Source organism: Lissotriton helveticus, chromosome 4_1 (genome assembly GCF_964261635.1).
Source record: "Lissotriton helveticus chromosome 4_1, aLisHel1.1, whole genome shotgun sequence".
In the NCBI taxonomy this organism is placed as follows: domain Eukaryota; kingdom Metazoa; phylum Chordata; class Amphibia; order Caudata; family Salamandridae; genus Lissotriton; species Lissotriton helveticus.
The window spans coordinates 1,832,771,493-1,832,789,004 of record NC_136063.1 but is presented as its reverse complement, the minus strand read 5'-3'; the positions used below and the strand labels follow the sequence as shown (position 1 = coordinate 1,832,789,004).

General features: G+C 46.3%; 1 protein-coding gene across 4 annotated transcripts in view; it reads left to right on the top strand.

Annotated features, from left to right (window-relative positions):
* Positions 1–17,512, top strand: part of ZNF711 (zinc finger protein 711) — a 239,742-nt gene that overhangs the window by 201,042 nt on the left and 21,188 nt on the right. For 3 of the 4 annotated variants that reach the window (XM_078688475.1, XM_078688477.1, XM_078688474.1), the window contains one exon: positions 10,616–10,756. The exons of the other annotated variant lie outside the window; for it this stretch is intronic. In XM_078688475.1, coding sequence (XP_078544601.1) covers positions 10,616–10,756 — 141 coding nt within the window. The remainder of the gene's footprint in view (positions 1–10,615; positions 10,757–17,512) is intronic. 4 annotated transcript variants of the gene reach the window in all.

Sequence of the window (17,512 nt, the reverse complement as noted above, 5' to 3'; positions counted from 1 at the left end):
TGGTGCTGCGCACTAACCCTAAATTTCTTCCTAAAGTGGTTTCGCAGTTCCATGTTAATCAGACCATTGAACTGCCCGCATTCTTTCAAAACCCAGAAACAGTTGCCGAAAGAATGCTCGACACTCTTGATGTCAAACGAGCCTTGATGTACTACATCGATAGGACCAAAGACTTTAGGAAAACACAACAACTCTTTGTTGCCTTCTCAGCCCAGCACAAAGGCAACCCCATTTCCAAAGCAGGTATAGCCAGGTGGATCGTTAAGTGCATTCAGATTTGCTATCACAAGGCTAAGCGCACTTTAACGGTCCCTCCAAGAGCCCACTCCACCCGAAAGGTGGGGGCCTCTATGGCTTTCCTTGGTAATATCCCTTTGGAAGATATTTGTAGAGCAGCCACATGGTCTACACCACACACATTTACTAAACATTACTGTGTAGACGTGCACTCCAAGCAGCAGGCAGCTGTAGGGCAGGCTGTTCTTAAAACGCTTTTTCAGACTTCTGCAGCTGGCACAGGCGGCCGCCGTTAATGGAGGGACTGCTATTTATTCTATGCTATAGATATGAATTCAGCAGCCCACATGCCTCGAACTGAATATGCTACTTACCAGTATGCAGCTGTTCTTGGCATGTAGGGCTGCTGACATTCATATCGCCCGCCCTCCTCCCCGGCGCCTGTAGCGGCTGCAGACTTTTTAACACTTGCTCTTAGCATGACCATCGCTTACACTATTACACTCCATCTTTGCCACAATGGCTAAAATCAATCTGGGGATGGAGTCGATGCCCATGCGCACTGTAGTCCAGGGGAGGAGCCACCTATCTCGTGATACTTCGAAGACTCTTCCAGGACAACAATGTGCAATCATCCGGACCCAACACTAGGCGGCGATCTATGCTATAGATATGAATGTAAGCAGCCCTACATGCCAAGAACAGATGCATACTGGTAAGTAGCATATTCATTCCAGCTCCGAGCCGCTTGCAAGAAAATGCACTCGACTTTCTCAGCACCCGCTCAGATACAGTGAAGCCACTAGAGCACTTATTAGCTACACCGTCACCTCGTAGATTAATCACTAGAGTATATAATCTCACACAAACAAACACCCCCTGGGATCCCCTCAGGGTGCTCGAACAACGGAGAGCTGACCTGGAAGACTTACCTAAGGACGAGCAATGGTTATTTTGCTCCTCACAGCTGAGATAATTATCCCCGAACTATAAACTTAGACTCATTCGCTTCAACTTCATACATAGGATGTATCATACTCCCATGCAACTACACAAACTGGGGCTGCGTCCGGATTCACGCTGCTGGAAATGTAAACGTGAAGCAGCTGCCTTTCTGCATGTAGCATGGAATTGCCCACTCATAGTTGACTATTGGAAAAGGGTCTACTCAATACTATACAAGCTATTAATGGAGTGTTGCTGGAATGTACCCCCATGGTGGCACTGCTGGGTTATGTGGGAGAACTCCCGCCTGAGAAACGCTGTTTGGTGGCCATGATGCTACTACCTGCACAGCGTAGGCTGGCTATCCGCTGGGGTGCCCCTAGAGCTCCCCGGATTGCTGCTTGGGTGAAAGATATTGCTTACTGTCAGGAGCAGCTTGCGTCATTCTGGGACCTTTTGCCCACATCATCCCGCCCAAAGAAAATATGGGAGCTTTCACTACCTGGCCCAGAGGCCAAGATGTTGGTTCTAGTCCAGCACAAGTTGTCTCCCCATCAAGATCGACCCAATAATCGCCTTAACACTTGCCACTTTGCAAGACTGTCCCTCACATATATGGGTCCGCCTAATCTGAATCACAAGAGAAGGTTCATCATAGATATCCTCCCAGTTTCCATTTAAGAAGTCTAAATTAATATGTTTCATTGGCCTATAGCTGGCACTTCTAGGTCTCAGTCTGTACAAGTATGGGAAACAGGATATTGTAGGATATAAATGTTAAATCCTCTTGTTTTATCCGGTTTCTTCTTTTCTTTTAAAAAGTACAGGACACAATGGAGCAATGTATCTGATTTCTATGTGATATTGTTACTTCATGATTACTATAATGATGTAAGCTGGAGCAATACTGTGCGGTCTGAACATCGAAATGTGCTTAAGTTTTATATATATATATATATATATATATATATATATATATATATATATATATATATATATATATATATATATATATATATATATATATATATACCTGAACAAAACTTTAATTAAAAAAAAGTTATTTTAGCGACACCTGGATCACATTTGGGATACTAAAATATTTTCTATATCCAGTAATGAGCTTATCTGTAAGGTTCATAAAGTTGCTGTCATCTGTCAGAACAATTGTCCCGAAGGTAAGAACCTAGTTATTCGTAGCTTTTTTTCCACATACCTTTGTGTATTTGTATAGCGAAGACCTAGCGGAAAGCAATAGAGTTTAAAGGCAAAGATAAAGTCAGTGTGTGATTAGAGGGCTTACTGGTTTCTAAGAGTGAAGTAATGTTTATGCAGGTATGTGGTATTTGTATAGTGCTGTGGTTCAAACCCAGCTTATTTATTGCACAACTAGCTGTACCCGGTCACGCGTTGCTGTGGCTCAGTCTGGTTAAATGGAAGAGAAAGAAAAGAGTAAGCGCACGTTTCTAATATGTTTAATTTCACAATGCTTGTGGGTATACAATATGTTTTTTGTGACTATTATCTCTATGCGTCCCTTGTAGTTGTTGCGCAGCAAGCAAATCGATAGGGTTGGTTTCGCCTTTCGATTAAAAACACGCGCGTATTGGACACACGTGTATTCGAATCCAACGTTGTGTATATATAAACACGCGCTAAGGTTGCAAAGTGAACCAACTCCTCCCCCCCCTCCCTCCACCCACTTCCCGGTCTGCCATCCTGACGCCAACTGTCCATCCTAATATATTTAGACTATTGTCTCTGTGCGTCCTTTCTTAATGTTGCAAAGTGAACCAACTCCTCCCCCCTTCCTCCACCCACTTCCCGGTCTGCCATCCTGAGACCCAACTGTCCATCGTAATATATGTAGAGTATTATCTCTATGCGTCCCTTGTAGTTGATGCGCAGCAACCAAATCGATAGTGTCTGTTCGGCCTTTCGATTAAAAACATGCACGTATTGGGCACGCGCATATTCGAATCCAAAGTTGTGTATATATAAACATGCGCTTAATCAAATCCAACGTTGTGTCAAAATTTCAAAGCAATCTGTGAACAACTTTCGGATATTTAAGATTTTGAACAAACGAACATTGACATTTTTATGTCTCTGTTCAGGCTTTCGATTAAAAGCACGCGCGTATTCGACATGCGCGTACTGGAATCCAACGTTGTGTATATAAAAACACATGCGTATTCGAATCCAACGTGGTGTCAAAATTTCAAAGCAGTCGGTGAAGTACTTTCGGAGATTTGCGATTTTGAACAAACTAACATTTACATTTTTATTTATATAGATAGTCTGTATACATTTATGTGCTTTGTTAAATATAAGTTCTGATAGAGATTTCCAGCCACTCATTCCTCACCTATTGAATATTACCTAGGCATCGGTCTGGATCCGGAAGCTTTTCAGCAGTACTTCATGCCAGTAAGTGGCACAATACGGCTCCGCACTAATGCCGTTCTTCTCCGGAAAGGACTTGTAGAGCCTATGTAGGGCCCACTCTGGCTCTGACATTGGTTCCTTTCTGCCTGCAATACAGGACGCTGATTTGGAGCGCTGTCATCTCTGAGACACTTTCCCGCAACAGTCTCCAAATTTTGTACATCATGCAAGGGATGTCACTTCCTACCACAACCCTGGGAGGATTGTTGCAGCCAGATGTCTGTGACAGCCACCATCAAGTGTACCTGTGGTGCCTGAGGTCGAGTCCCAACTTGAAGCCCTGCAGTGACTGCACGTCAATGAACCTGAAGTCCATCTGGGACCAAGAGGCAACACTTTACATCACTGAGCATAAGACTTCTCACCTAGGCCATTCTAAGTCACAGGCGAAGTCCAAGGTTTGGTCCCGTTGCTGCTCTGGGGGTTGCTGAAGCCGCTCGCGAGGCTGGTCTTCGCGTGATCCAAATCATCCGGAGACTCTAAAAAATTGGGGTTTTTTTAACGTAAGAAATAAAAGCGATACTGAGCCAGCTTGTGCCCTTTCATTTGCAATGGAGCAGCACCATCGATCTCGCTCCTGGAGTCGGCCGACCTCGGGGCTTATCCTGCAACTGGTTCCAGTTTCCGGGCCGTCTGCCACTCCACAGCAAATCAAACCGTTCCACGCTGCCATGCTCTGTGGAGCTCAGGGGTCCTCCACCTTGAGTACCACTGGCAAGTTCACTCTTGGCACCAGTTTGACCCTCTGAGCCTGTCAAAAGGCCTCTGGCTTGAGTCTGAACTCTGCCTCTGGCACCAAGGTCCACGCCATCCCTTTGACTTGAACACCAATACTGAATTTATCGATTCTGGACAATGAGGTGCCCGCAGTACTGTCCGACTCCGAGCCGGTCTGACCTCACTCGACTCCATGCCCAATGACAGTTGAGGCACCACTTGCTCTACTTCCTCCGCAGGGAAAGCATCAGACTCTATATTCATTTGATTAATAATTATTACTCTGTTGCAGAGCGCTACTACGAAAACCAGTGGTATGATAACTTGCAGGAGGCTAGTAATCTCAATACCTCCCTTGAAAAAGGATTTCTCTCACCCCCTGGACCAAGCACACAGGAAGCCGCTTCCAGTGCCACCTGCTTATGGAGTCTGAAGTCCTTCACTCTACCTCCCCGCCTTGGAGGTAAAGACTAACGTATTGACAGAAGTTCTCCAACCATGGCAAACATCTTCAGAGCACCGTCTGCCATTTAATGAGACCCTAACAGACACCTTATTGTAGGCATGGGTCTAACCTCACTCTAATCAATAGTGAACTGTCAACTGCGCAATGCCATCGCCCCACCCTAGGCTATCCCACATTTTTCTCTTAGCACCCTCCCTCGAAAGCGTGGTGGTGCATGCATCTGTAAACAATACTAACCCGACCCCCCAGTAGAGAGTGAAAACCTTTAGCAAACAAGTATTTTCATCCACCAGCTTAGCTCTCAGGCCAATGAATACCAGCTGCCTGCTGGGCACTGCTCTTATGCCCTTCAGGACTCAGTGGCTCAAGTCCTCCCAGGTGTCCCCGAGGATTTTTGACCGGGCCTTACTCAGGCCACTCAGGACCGCTAAGATGCTGCCATGTTCACAGTGCATTGTGGCTTGGACACCACTGATTCCATCAAGTGAGTCATCGGCATCAGTGTTGCCATTCGCTGCCACGCCTGCCTTCAGTCCACAGTTTTTTCTGCCTATGTCCAGTCTTCCCTCACGGACATGCTGTTAAATGGGGTTTGTGTATTTGGAGACATAGGAGAGTCCACTTGGTTCAGGGAGAGGGGGGCCATGGCGCTCTTATGGGCTTATCTGCCCCACCTCACTAACCGTATCAGCCCTACCGCTCCTTTTCCTGATTTTGCAGCAGTTCCTCATACCACCCACCAATCCAACCCTGGCATGGCCCCAGCAGGTTCGTGGTTGCAACTGTCGTGCCGACCACTCCCACAGCCAAGGTCAATGGGCCGCCCAGTCCTTGCAACCCCCACCGGCGAAACCCCTATACCGTGCCCTTAGTGAAGCATGGCCACCCGGTGGTAAGCAGAATTCGATGATTCTTGCGGCGTGTTGCAAATTGTTAAAAACGGCTATGCCGTCCAATTCCTATGCAAGCATCCGCACCTTCCACCATCTCCCCAATGACTGACTGAGGATTCCTTGTTAGATTTTCCAGCCAAAATCTTAGACAGAGTCCTGTATAATAGGGTAGTAGATTTGGTCACTGAAAATAACGTGTTAAATAAATGGCAATATGGATTCCGAAGTGTAATAGGGACAATCGATCAATGCCTCAACTTAAACCCGATCATTGGGAAATATACGGTAGCCAAGCAGTCTGCACTATATCTAGCCTTTATGGATCTGACAATTATCTTTTATTGTGTTAAGTGGGCTAAGATTTGGCAATCTCTCATTAATCTGCAAATGGATCCATCCCTATTCCACTTGTTGGTCTCCTTGCATATTGACACTAAGGCCCGAATCAGGTTTGGGAACAAAGGAGAAATTAAATGAAATGTCATACCAGTATTTGTAAAGCGCATAGCTACCTCTGAAGTGGTGTCCTGGCGCTGGGGGCCCTCGGGAAGATTAAGCGAGCTATTGCTCAGCGTCACATGGTGCTGGGCTAACCTGCCACTGGCCCCGATGATTGAACTGTGAACCCCGTAGTCCGGAGTCAGGCACCCAAGCCACTGCACCACACCTCTTCCAGTCACTGATGAATTTAGTATCGGTTGGGGTCCCCAGGGGTGCATTTTAGACCCACTTTTTTATCTTGTACATAAATGATCTTAGTAAGGAGCTTAGGAAGTGAACCCCAGATATGCCCATAGAGAATTATGTCTCCCTACCAACATTACTGTATGCGGATAACGCAGTCTTAATTGCTTGCACCCTCAAAGCCTTGCATCATCTAATGCTCTCCTTTGTCAAGTTTATGTCCAATCTGGATTTCTCAACTAATTTACTAAATCTTTTATAATGACTCGTGGTCAAAAGCGCATGCGACCCTTAACTGTTATGGTGGGTAAGGAAGTGCTATTAAGCACCCCCTACTTTTTCTACCTGGGGTTACTTTCAGCTCATCTGAGACATGTTTTGCGCATATTACACAAAGTAGGACCAAGTTTTCCAGGGCTGTTGACGAACTACGGAGTCTCCCGTCATCCAAGGGAGAGAGGGTTCTCACATCCCTCTTGCAAATATATTTGGCACAATGCTTCCCTATAGCAACTTATGGGGCAGGCATATGGGGCCTGGGTGGCTCAGCTCCCCTCCAAAGGGAGGAAAATGTATTTAGTTGGAGAGTACTGGCAACCTCCGTGTCAACCTCCAGATTCATTTGCCGCAATGAACTAAGCTTAGTCTTTTTGATCGACTATATCTGTAGCCGGCCAATCCTCTTGTGGCTTTCTATCTGTAGCTCAGAAAAAGCAAAATCAACTAGAGAGATAGTTTTAGAATGTTCGGCTTGCGATAAGAGTTTTTTTAACCCCTTGTAAGTGTACGTCAAAAAATCTCTGGAAGCCATTGGCTGATATGGTTTTAGATAGAATGCCGCGGGCAGCTTCTGTTTCAAAGCAAGTGCAAGTCTTGCTGCTAGAACGAGCCAAAGAAGAGAGGATGCACATCTTGCAGCTGAATAAAGAGAATCTTGATAGATTGATTGACTGAGGAGGGACCATCTTTCCATTTTACAGCAGAAAGTGCAAGCCCTTATGGACAGAAGGCCTATCTAGAGGGTGCCTGTGTCAGAAGTAAAAAGGGGTTGTTAGTCCCACAACTTCCTGGTGCCCATAAAGGACAGATGCCTCAGGCCTATTTTAGACCTGCTCCCTCTCAATGCCTTCCTCGGACTGAAAAAATAAAACATTATCCCACTGGCTCGGGTGTTGTATGCCTTAAGCACTGGAGACAGGAGGGTGGCACTGGTCCTGCATGGTGCCCATTTTCATATACCTGACCTGTCGGCCCACCGATGTTACTTGCTGTATGTGGTGGGACAGGAGCATTTTCAGTTTTCTGTGCTCCTTCTTGGTCTCACCAGTGCCCCTCGGGTGTTCATAAAAGGGATGGTGGAAGTGACAGTACATCTTTGAAGGTCCAGGGTGCCAGTCTTCCCCCTAAGTCGGCGACTGGTTGTTGATTGTGGGCTTGACCCAGGCAGTGGACAGCCACTTCAAGGCTACGGCAAACCTCCTGTCATTTTTAGGGTTCACTATCATTGTGCCTAAGTCGCACCTGAATCCTTCCCTGATGCTTCCTTTCACCAGAGCCATTCTGGACACGATTCAATGTTGAGTCTTTCCCCTGGGGAAGAGAGTCCAAGAGTCTAGGACATTCAGGCTATGATCCCTATCTTTCTGGGAGGTCGACTCTGAGGCTGCTGAGACTGATAGCCTCCTACATCCTGCTGTTCGACCACGCCTGGTGGCATATGTGGGTAGTGCAGCAGGTTCTGAAGTCTCAGTGGGCCCAACATCAAGGGATCCTCCCTGACCTCATTCAGATTTTGAAGGAGACTGCAAGAGAGTTTCAGAGGTGGTTACTGGACAGCGATTGGGTCTGCGGTAAACCCCTCTCCCTTTCCCACCCAGAGCTGATAGTGGTGACTGATACATCGCTTCTAGGTCGGGGTGGCCATCTGGAAGAGGTGGACATCAGAGGCTTCTGGACACCTGCGGAGTCCCAGCTCCACATCAACCTTCTGGAGCTGAGGGTCAACTGCCTGGCATTGAAAGCAGTCCTTCAAATCCAACAAGGGAGGCCGGTGAAGGTGCTCACAAACAATACCACTGGCACTGGTAGTCCAACAAACAAGGCGTGGGGTGGTTGTTCAGACACAGTAACAGGAGGCCTTGCACCGCTGTAGTTGGGTAGAGCACAAAGGAATTTTCCTGGTGGTGAACCACCTGGCAGGATTATTCAGTGCTAGGGAAAACAAGCTCAGCCTTTGGCACCTAGCAGCTTACAAGTGACCTTTATACCTGGATATTAGTTGGGGTCGCTTCCATGAATGGATAGAATGTTGGCTCGATCTATTAACCACTGAGAAGGCGCAATGTTAGCACTCTGCACGTAGGAGTTTCCAAGACGTCTCTCGCTCAGAAATGCGTTCCACCACAGGTGGAACTTGGGACTCTTCTATGACTTTCTGCTGATACTACTCCTTCCCTGAGTTCTCAAGAAGATCAGGATTGACCAGGTCCATGTCATTCTAGTGAGCGTGGATTGGGCACGGAGAGCCTGGTATCCAGAACTCCTGGGGTCTAGTATCGGTCCTTCCCTTTAGGAGAACCAGTTGCAGCAACAGGGCAGGATTCAGCATCCGAGCCATCCCAACCTCCATCTTTATGCATGGAGATTGTGTGATGACAGCTGAACACCTTTGACCTCACTCCGGAGGTGGTTGATGTTTTCTTGGCAGCCAGGCTTCCCTCAACCAAAACATTATACGCCTGTTGTTGGAACAATTTTGGGACTTGCTGTGGTGCTCAGCAGAATGGTCTTTAGGCCAAGTTATCGATGTTTTGTTGTTTGTTTTGTCTGTAGCCCAGCATGGTCTTGCCATTTGCACATTTAAAGAGTAGCTTTCAACTCTTGTGTCTTTTTTTACTTTTTCAGAATCTGACTTTTGTTAATGTCTCTTGGTATGAGAGTTTTGAGAGGGTTACAACATTTATTTCCTGCTTCTCCCGTCATCATGTCACAGTGAGACCTCACCTTTCTAGTGTGCACTCCATTTGAGCCGCTTCACAGCTGCCCCTCTCAAAAACAGTGTTCCTCTTCTCCATAACAGCGCAAGGGTTTGTGAGTGAGCTACAAGCCCTCTCTGCTACCCACTGTACACCACCTTCTTCCCAGACAAACTGGTTCTGGGGAATCAGACATTCTTTCTGTGAAAAGTTGTGACGCCATTGCACATCGGTCAAACGATCACTCTGCTGACATTCTAAACTCCGCTGGCATGCTATACTCTGCTTCACACTTCTAGAAGGAGGAGAGACAGCATCGCTTTGACCCCAAGAGTGCCGAGCTTCTTCATAAATTGTGTGGACAATCAGCTCTTTGTGACGTTCTCTGGAGTGAAAAAAAGTCAAGACTGTATAGTAGAGATCCCTTTCATACAGCATTAGGTTGTGTAATGCACTGGCTAAAAAGCACACCTGAAAGGACTGTGTGCTCATTCTACCTCAGCCAAACCTGCTACCATTGCGTTAGCACACGGAGTCCCTGTCCTAGACATTTGCCTGGTGGCTACGAGGGCATCCCTCCATACTTTCACAAAGCACTATTGTCTGGAAAGTCAGGCCCGCTGAGAAGGGCATTTGGCCCCCTCAGTTCTATAGCACTTTCTGGTTTGAGGTCTTTTATAGCCCACCTCCAATTAGGAGCTGCTTTCTTATCTATTCAAAAACTTAGTAATCTACTGCTAAAAGTCTCTATCAGAAGAACAACTTATTTACTGTCAGTAATGCGCTTTCTGGTAGAAACTCTATCTAGAAACAGATACCTCATCGACCATCCAATCGCCCCTGTTCTGTGATGGGATCTTATTAAGATATAGAGTCTAAAGTCTGGGATTCTGCACACTAGTCACACCAATTTGCTTTTGGGGCTTTGTGTCTAGGGGTGGTGGGGGCGTGGACAGCCTGACATCAGTGCACTTGAGTGGTGCCTATATAGGCTACATCATTTTCCAGAGAAGAACGAAGCTGCTGCACAACCTACTGGGGCTCAGAGGTACTGCTGAAAAGTTTCCCGATCCAGTCTGATGCCTGGGTAATGGTCAAAAGGTGAGTAATCTGTGGCTAGATCGAGTCTCTACTGGAAAGAGCATTACCAAAGGTAAGTCACTTTTTCTATAGTTGAATGTTCACATGCCATTTGTTCTTTTCTAAAGTGTATGGTTCATTCAGTATGGTAACAACTGGTATGTTTCTAGGCAACAACGTAGATTCAAGGATTGACAACAAAAATGTTACAACAGCACAGTATCTACAAATATGTGACATTTCCACAAACAGAACATTTAAACAGAAGACAAAGAAGAGGAGAAGAGGTGAAACGAGGCAATGGCAAACTGGTAAAATGCTTGATTGTCTTTTAGCTGCATTGATTCAGTTGTTGGGCCTCATCTGTTGATCCCTTTTTCATCTAAATTGGAAGAACATCTGCTGTAATTTGTTGGCACAGCCACTGTCCGTTGATAATCACCCAAATTTACCCCATACTATTTAGTGGATTTCTAACCAGAATGAGACAAGAGGAGCCCATTTGCACATCTTAGGCAGCACCCACTCTTTGATGATTTCAAACAAAAGCTTAAAGTAGAGCTAAGCATTTTGTATAATACCTCATGACCCCTTTACATGTCCATGTAATATAACAGACACCTTGACCAACGATTGTGCAGTTTTTTCCACAAAATTATAATTATACCAGTAACGCATGTTTGCTGTCCAAGTGTGTTTTTTTGTTCTGTTAACAACACCCCCACAACAGTTTTTTATTCCTAAAATCTGTACAATCTCTATGTACATCTTCCAGGTAGCAGCCACCATGAAGGCGCCCTCAGTGTAGGTTGTATGCTTTGCGCTATCTCTCCGTAGAAGACCAAGAGTAGAAACGTGTTCCTGTAGTGACAAAAATTATATTTTCCAGTGTGGATCTTTTCCCTACTGCCCAGAACAGGAAGTGTGCTTGTATTTGAGCCATACACTTCCCTCTGGATGGTTACCCTGAGGGATGTCTACAGGTTTAATTTGTTGCAGGGTTTGCTTTACACATTTCAGTCAAAGGTCTTGCTGCAGGTGCAAGAGTGTTGAAGAACACAGCTGATCCTCATTGGTCCAGACTGGGAGAGGAGGATTTGATCTGTTGTATCTGGCTCCTATTCCTCTTCCGCACATGGCACGCCTGCTTTTGCAGCAGGATAATCAGGTCCTCCACCCCAATCTTCGGCTTTTGGGGTTGCAGCTGTGTAGACTGAGTGGTGCCAACTGCAGTCATCCTGGCCACCATCAGAACTTGCCGATGTTATTTTGCCCATCTGAATACCTGACACAGAATACATTTATGAGGGCTGCTGAAATAGCTTTAAATGGTCAGAGGCATTTGGCTTGGACCCCTTTAAGTTTCTCCTTTCTGATGCTCTATGCTTTGCCTGGGAGTGTCTGGCAGAGTGTATTGTAAATGGTTATTTGGCCGCACTGCCCATCAGGTGTCTCCCTTACCAGCCCTCCTTGTTCAAGTGAACACTAGTGGAATGTTTTCTGAAAGGTTTGCTTAATTTATTTTCTCCCACTTAGGTTATTGTACCACAATGGAATTTTAATCTTGTGTTAATATTCCTTATGACTTCCTCATTCGAGTCAATGCACAGTGTGAGTTCAACTTATTCTGAAAACCGTTTTAGTGGCTGTAACTTTGGCCCTCGGCTTCAGGACCTCATCTACCTTTCACAATATTGTACCCAGAGAAAGGTGCACCTGCTTTTTACTCATGCCAAAAGTGGAGTCGACTTCCACATGGGCCACTCCATTACTATTCCATTCTTCTTCCATCCTCCACATTCCAGCAAGGAATAGAGGAGGCTGCATAGATTTGATGCTCAGCATGCAGTTTCTGATTACATTAACCCCACACTTCACAATAGAGTGGCCGGTCAGCTTTTTTTTCAGTTTGCAGGACGTAAGAAGGGTAATACTGTAACCAGATGCACAATTTTAACATTGGTTTATGCTATGCTTAAAGATCTGCTACGCCTTTGCAGAGAAAGAGCTCCAGTTGGCATTTATGCCCACTCCACAAAGGCAGTGGTGCTTCCACTGCTCTCAACAATGGTCTACCATTGGCTGTTATCTACTGGGTGGTAGATACCACCCCGGACCCATTTAGCACTGAATACTTCAAAGGGGAGCATTATCCACAGCTGTTGGCTGCAAATGAAGGACGTTTTCTCCCCCGACGAGAGCTCTGGCACCGATCACGAAGTTGTGGATCTTCCACCCACCTCAGCAAACCGTGTGTACGGTACCCTCTCCCCCTCAACACCATTCGCAAGTCAAGCGGCCCCTCTCCAAGGGACATCCGGCCACTCTGGAGCACCAAAGACCAGCCACTGGCCACCACTGCCTTCGAACCATGGTCAGCACTGACCACCATTTTCAGACGTAACGGCCAGCTCAAGATCTGTGCCGAAGAAACCATCAAAACTGTCTGCTTTGGCACCAGCCGCTCCCGCCTCAATGCTGATCCACCCATCGGGATCGACACCATGGGCATCAAAATCTAAGCTGGCCTTGGAGTCGAGACCCTCTGCGTCGACTAGAAAGTCTGACTTCGGCTCAGCCGACATCGAACCGATCCTCCATAAACTCTAAGAGGTAATTTGTTTATTCACCCCACACAAGCCAGATCATTGCCCTCCCTCTGGGCTCTGCTGCTCAACCAACCAAACGCCAGCTGTCCTTCAAGGAAGCCCATTCCAGCACCACCCAAGCAGCTCAAGGGAGCAGACCAGGCCAATAGCCCTTTGCCTTGCTCACACCCATCAACAAAGTCTGCTCCACATCTCTCACCGTCCCAGCCTATTTCTCCAGGGAACCCCTTTCCTTTACACCCCCCGGCTCACCTCATTCTGACTCAGTGGACAAAGGGGGGGGAACCTTTCACACTCGTCTGCAGGGTGACCCTTGCTACTCCATTGCTGCAGACCCGCTGGCAGACACAGATCCCGACTTGTACTCTGCCCACATCACCTCTCTGGATGACCCCACATCCTACCAGTAACTTATTGGTTGTTCCTCTTCCTTTCATAAGGTAGATCTTCACACTGAATCACTAGAAGTGGATTATCTTTTTGAGACCCTCGCCTCCACCTACCGATCCACCTAATAGTGCCCCACGCTCAAGGCCATGCTCCGTCATACCCCTGACATTTTTCAAGACCCATCCGCGCTAGGGTCATTACACCCAGGCCGAAAAATTTCAAGGCCTCCTCTGCTGACTCCATTTACATTGGTTGACAGCTCCCACCTGACTCACTGGTTGTTACTACCGCCCATAAGAGGGCCAACTCCCAAGCTTCTGGTGATGCTACACCATTAGATAAGGAGAGCAAACGTTGTAGATGCTGCAGGGAAAAGGGTGGCCACCCAGACTCCTATATTTATGGCTGGATCCAAACTGGGGTGGCTTGGTGAGCAAAAAATGTGATGGATTTAACCTAGATCTGTGACTGGGAGTGAGTGCTTGCCATTGTTCAGCATTCCGTCCATGGTCTTTTAGTTTTGCTATAGTTGCCATAAGTGGGAATGGTATACCCACACGTGGAACCCCTGTTTACTGTGCCACTGGATTCAAGCTAGCCTGGCTGATGAGGGGTGGTACCTCCAAACCAGTCCCATGATACCTGTTTCTGGTCCAGGGAGGACCTGGCTTGGCAGTTCAGGCCGGACTGTTCCCGTGAGGAGCAGGATCAAGACTGATTTGCATATGACTGGGTCCCAACTGGGATGGCATGGTGAGCAAAAAAACAATGGATTTAACCCAGATCTGTTACTGGGGGTGAGTTTTTGACAAAGTTCAGCATAGTGTCCATCATCTTTTTGTGTTACTATGGTTGCCCTAAGAGGGAAGGGTATGCCCAGACGTGGGTTCTGTGCTCACTGTGCCACTGGACTCAAGCTAGCCTGGCTGATGGGAGGTAATACCCAATGACCGGTCTCAGAATGCTTGTTTCCGGTCCAAGGAGGACCTGGCTTGGCTGTTCGGGCTGGACTGTTCCCATGGGGAGCAGGGTTAAGAGTGATTTGCATATGGCTGGGCCCAAACTGGGGTGGCATGGTGAACAATAAAACAATGGATTCAACCCAGCCACGTATTACCTTCAGACACAGGGTAGCATCCGGTCCCTCCAGCTCTAGCACCTTGCCCAGAGCATTTGCGATGGGCTCTTTGCCACAAAATTCAGCTGCTAGCAGAGTACTTTCCAAGAATGGATAACAAGTTTGCTGACCTCCTCAGCAGGATGTGGCAACAAGTCCACCAGTGGGAACTCCACCCACAAGCCTACCTTCAGTACTTCCGGTAATGGGCCTTCCTAGAAGTAGACCTCTTCACCACAGCAGAAAACGCCAAATGCCTAAACTTCGTCTCCAGTTTTTTTCACCCAAAATCCAGTGGCAATGCACTATGGATGAGTTGGTCCAGGATATTAGGCTGTACTTTTCTGCCTCTCTGACTACTTCCATTTGTGGTGCTGATGTTTCAGCAGGTGTCTTTCAGCCTTGTCCTGGTGGCTCCCACATGGACACGCCAACTCTGGTTCACAACTCTGCTGGAACTCTCACTAGTTCCACACAAGAGGCTCCCTAACAGGCCGGACCTTCTCACACAGAACCACAGAGAAATCAGTTACCCAGACCTTGCGATTTGGCTCCTGAGGTCCTAAAGTTTGTGTACCATAATCTTCCTCCTGAATGCATGAGCTTTCTCAAGGAAGCACGCAGATCTACTACCTGTGCCTGCTATGCGGCCAAATGGAAGAGGTTTGAGTTCTACTATCATTCAAACAGATCAACCCTTTAACTGCCACAGTGCAGGCCATTGTCTTCTATCTGCTTCAATTGCAGGTTTGCAGACTGGCATTCAACTCTATTCTGCTACACATGGCCGCTGTGGCTACCTATCTTCAGAACAAACAACAGGTCTCTCTCTTCGAGATTCCAGCCATTAGGACTTTAATGGAGTGTCTAAAGAGTCATTCCGCCTCAGGTCCCAAAGGCCCTGGCTTGAAACCTCACCATTGTAGTGACTAGACTCTTGGTTTCTCGGTTTGAGCCTCTCTTCCCCTACCCCCTTCAGTTCCTCTCTTGGGAGGTGGCTTTGTTAGTTGCCATCAATTCACTTAGGTTTGTCACCGAGCTTCAGGCACTAACCATAGAAGAACCTTTCTTGCAAGTACATAGGGATAGTGTCCTCCGCACTAACTCCAAATTGTTCCAGAAGATGCTCTCCCAGCTCCGTCTTAATCAATCTAATAAACTCCTCTCTTCTTTCCACAACTTGACTCAGTTGTGAAACGGGCTCTCCGTACTTTTAATGTGAAACGAGTACTCATGTACTACATTGATAAAGCTCAATAATTTAGGAACACACAACAGATCTTTGTTACTTTATCTAAACCCCATAAAGTGAGAGCTCTGTCCAAATCAGGCATTGCTAGATGGATAGTGAGATGCATCCGGACCTGCTATACTAAAGCTAAAATAACTTTGCCATTTCCTCCTAGAGCCCACTCTACTCGAAAAAAAGTATCTTCAATGGGCTCTCTGGGGCTCATTGCAATAGCTGTTATATGCAAAGCAGCTACTTGGTCTACACCTCAAATTTTTACAAAACATTACTGTGTGGATGTACTAGCCTGCCAACAAGCTGATGTTGGCCAGGCAGTACTCTGTGCACTCTTTCAATCTACTGCAACACCCACAGGCTAGCCACTGCTTTTTGGAGAGGAGTGCTTTACAGTCTATGCTCAGCATGTGTATGTACAGCCTCACATGCCTCTAAGGAAAAATGTTACTTACCCTTTAAGCATCTGTTTGTGGCATGTAGTGCTGTCGATTCACATGCACCCAACTTTATTAGTTTTCTCCTCTTACGCATGGACGTCTTTCTGTACATTGCTTCACTTCACATTGCATTCTCACCTGCTGTGTGGGATAACAATCTAAGAATGGAGTTGATGGCCATTCATGTTACCAGCAACATGAGGATTCCCTCTACCACGGGAGTCGAGAAACTTTTTTAAAGAAAATGAACTTGCACACATTCGGGCCCAACACCAGATGGCAAGAGTATGCACAGCATGGGAATCTTCAGCACTATATGCCACAAAAAGAGGCTTACAAAGTAAGATTTTCCTTCTTATTTTATGCAGTATGGAAATTGCATGGTGCTTGGGGACTGCAGTTTTCATTTTGATGACCCTAATTGCAAAAACACACACTGGTGGCCACATACTTGATCTTATATTTACTAACGTCCCTTCATTAGTTGCGGAAAAACCTCATCCGCTAATTAGGACTGACCATTTTAGTACCATTCCAATGGAGAATAACAGATATTCATCCCGAAGTAGACGCTGTTATTCACCCCTGGCATTGTATATCGTAAGTAAATTTAGAACAAATCTGCTCATACATTAGCATTTATCCATCTGAGGGAATTGAGGAAGCAGTTGATTCTTTCGATTCCGGACTGGTTCAAGGTCTTAATATGTTAGCTCCAATGAAAAATGGTACGAAAAAGGAAATCCCCTTCAGCAGCTTGGTTTTCAAAGTCTCTGCAGCTCAAACAATTGAGATGGAAACAATTGTAGAAAGTTTGGAGATGCGAGTATAGATGTGAAGATTATTTAATCAATAAAACAACACAAAAACTGTTCAGAAACATATTAAGACGTCAAAGGCAGATTTCTTTTCTAAACACATTACGGAAGCAGAAAACTCTTCTAAAGCTTTGTTAGTAATGGGGGTCTCTAGTTGGCAAGGGTTTGCATCTTTGTCCAAGTAGTGACCCTTCCTTCTAGTCAGGATAAGGGAGTTACACTCCTAAAATTACCCCTGCTCACCCCCTTGGTAGCTTGGCACGAACAGTCAGGCTTATCTTAGAGGCAGTGTGTAAAGCATTTGCACATAACCAACAGTAACACAGTGAAAGCACTACAAAAGGACACCACACCAGTTTAGAAAAATATCCAATATTTTTATATACTTAAGACAAGACCCAAAACAATAAAAATTCACAATACAGTACGTGGAAATCATCAGTCATT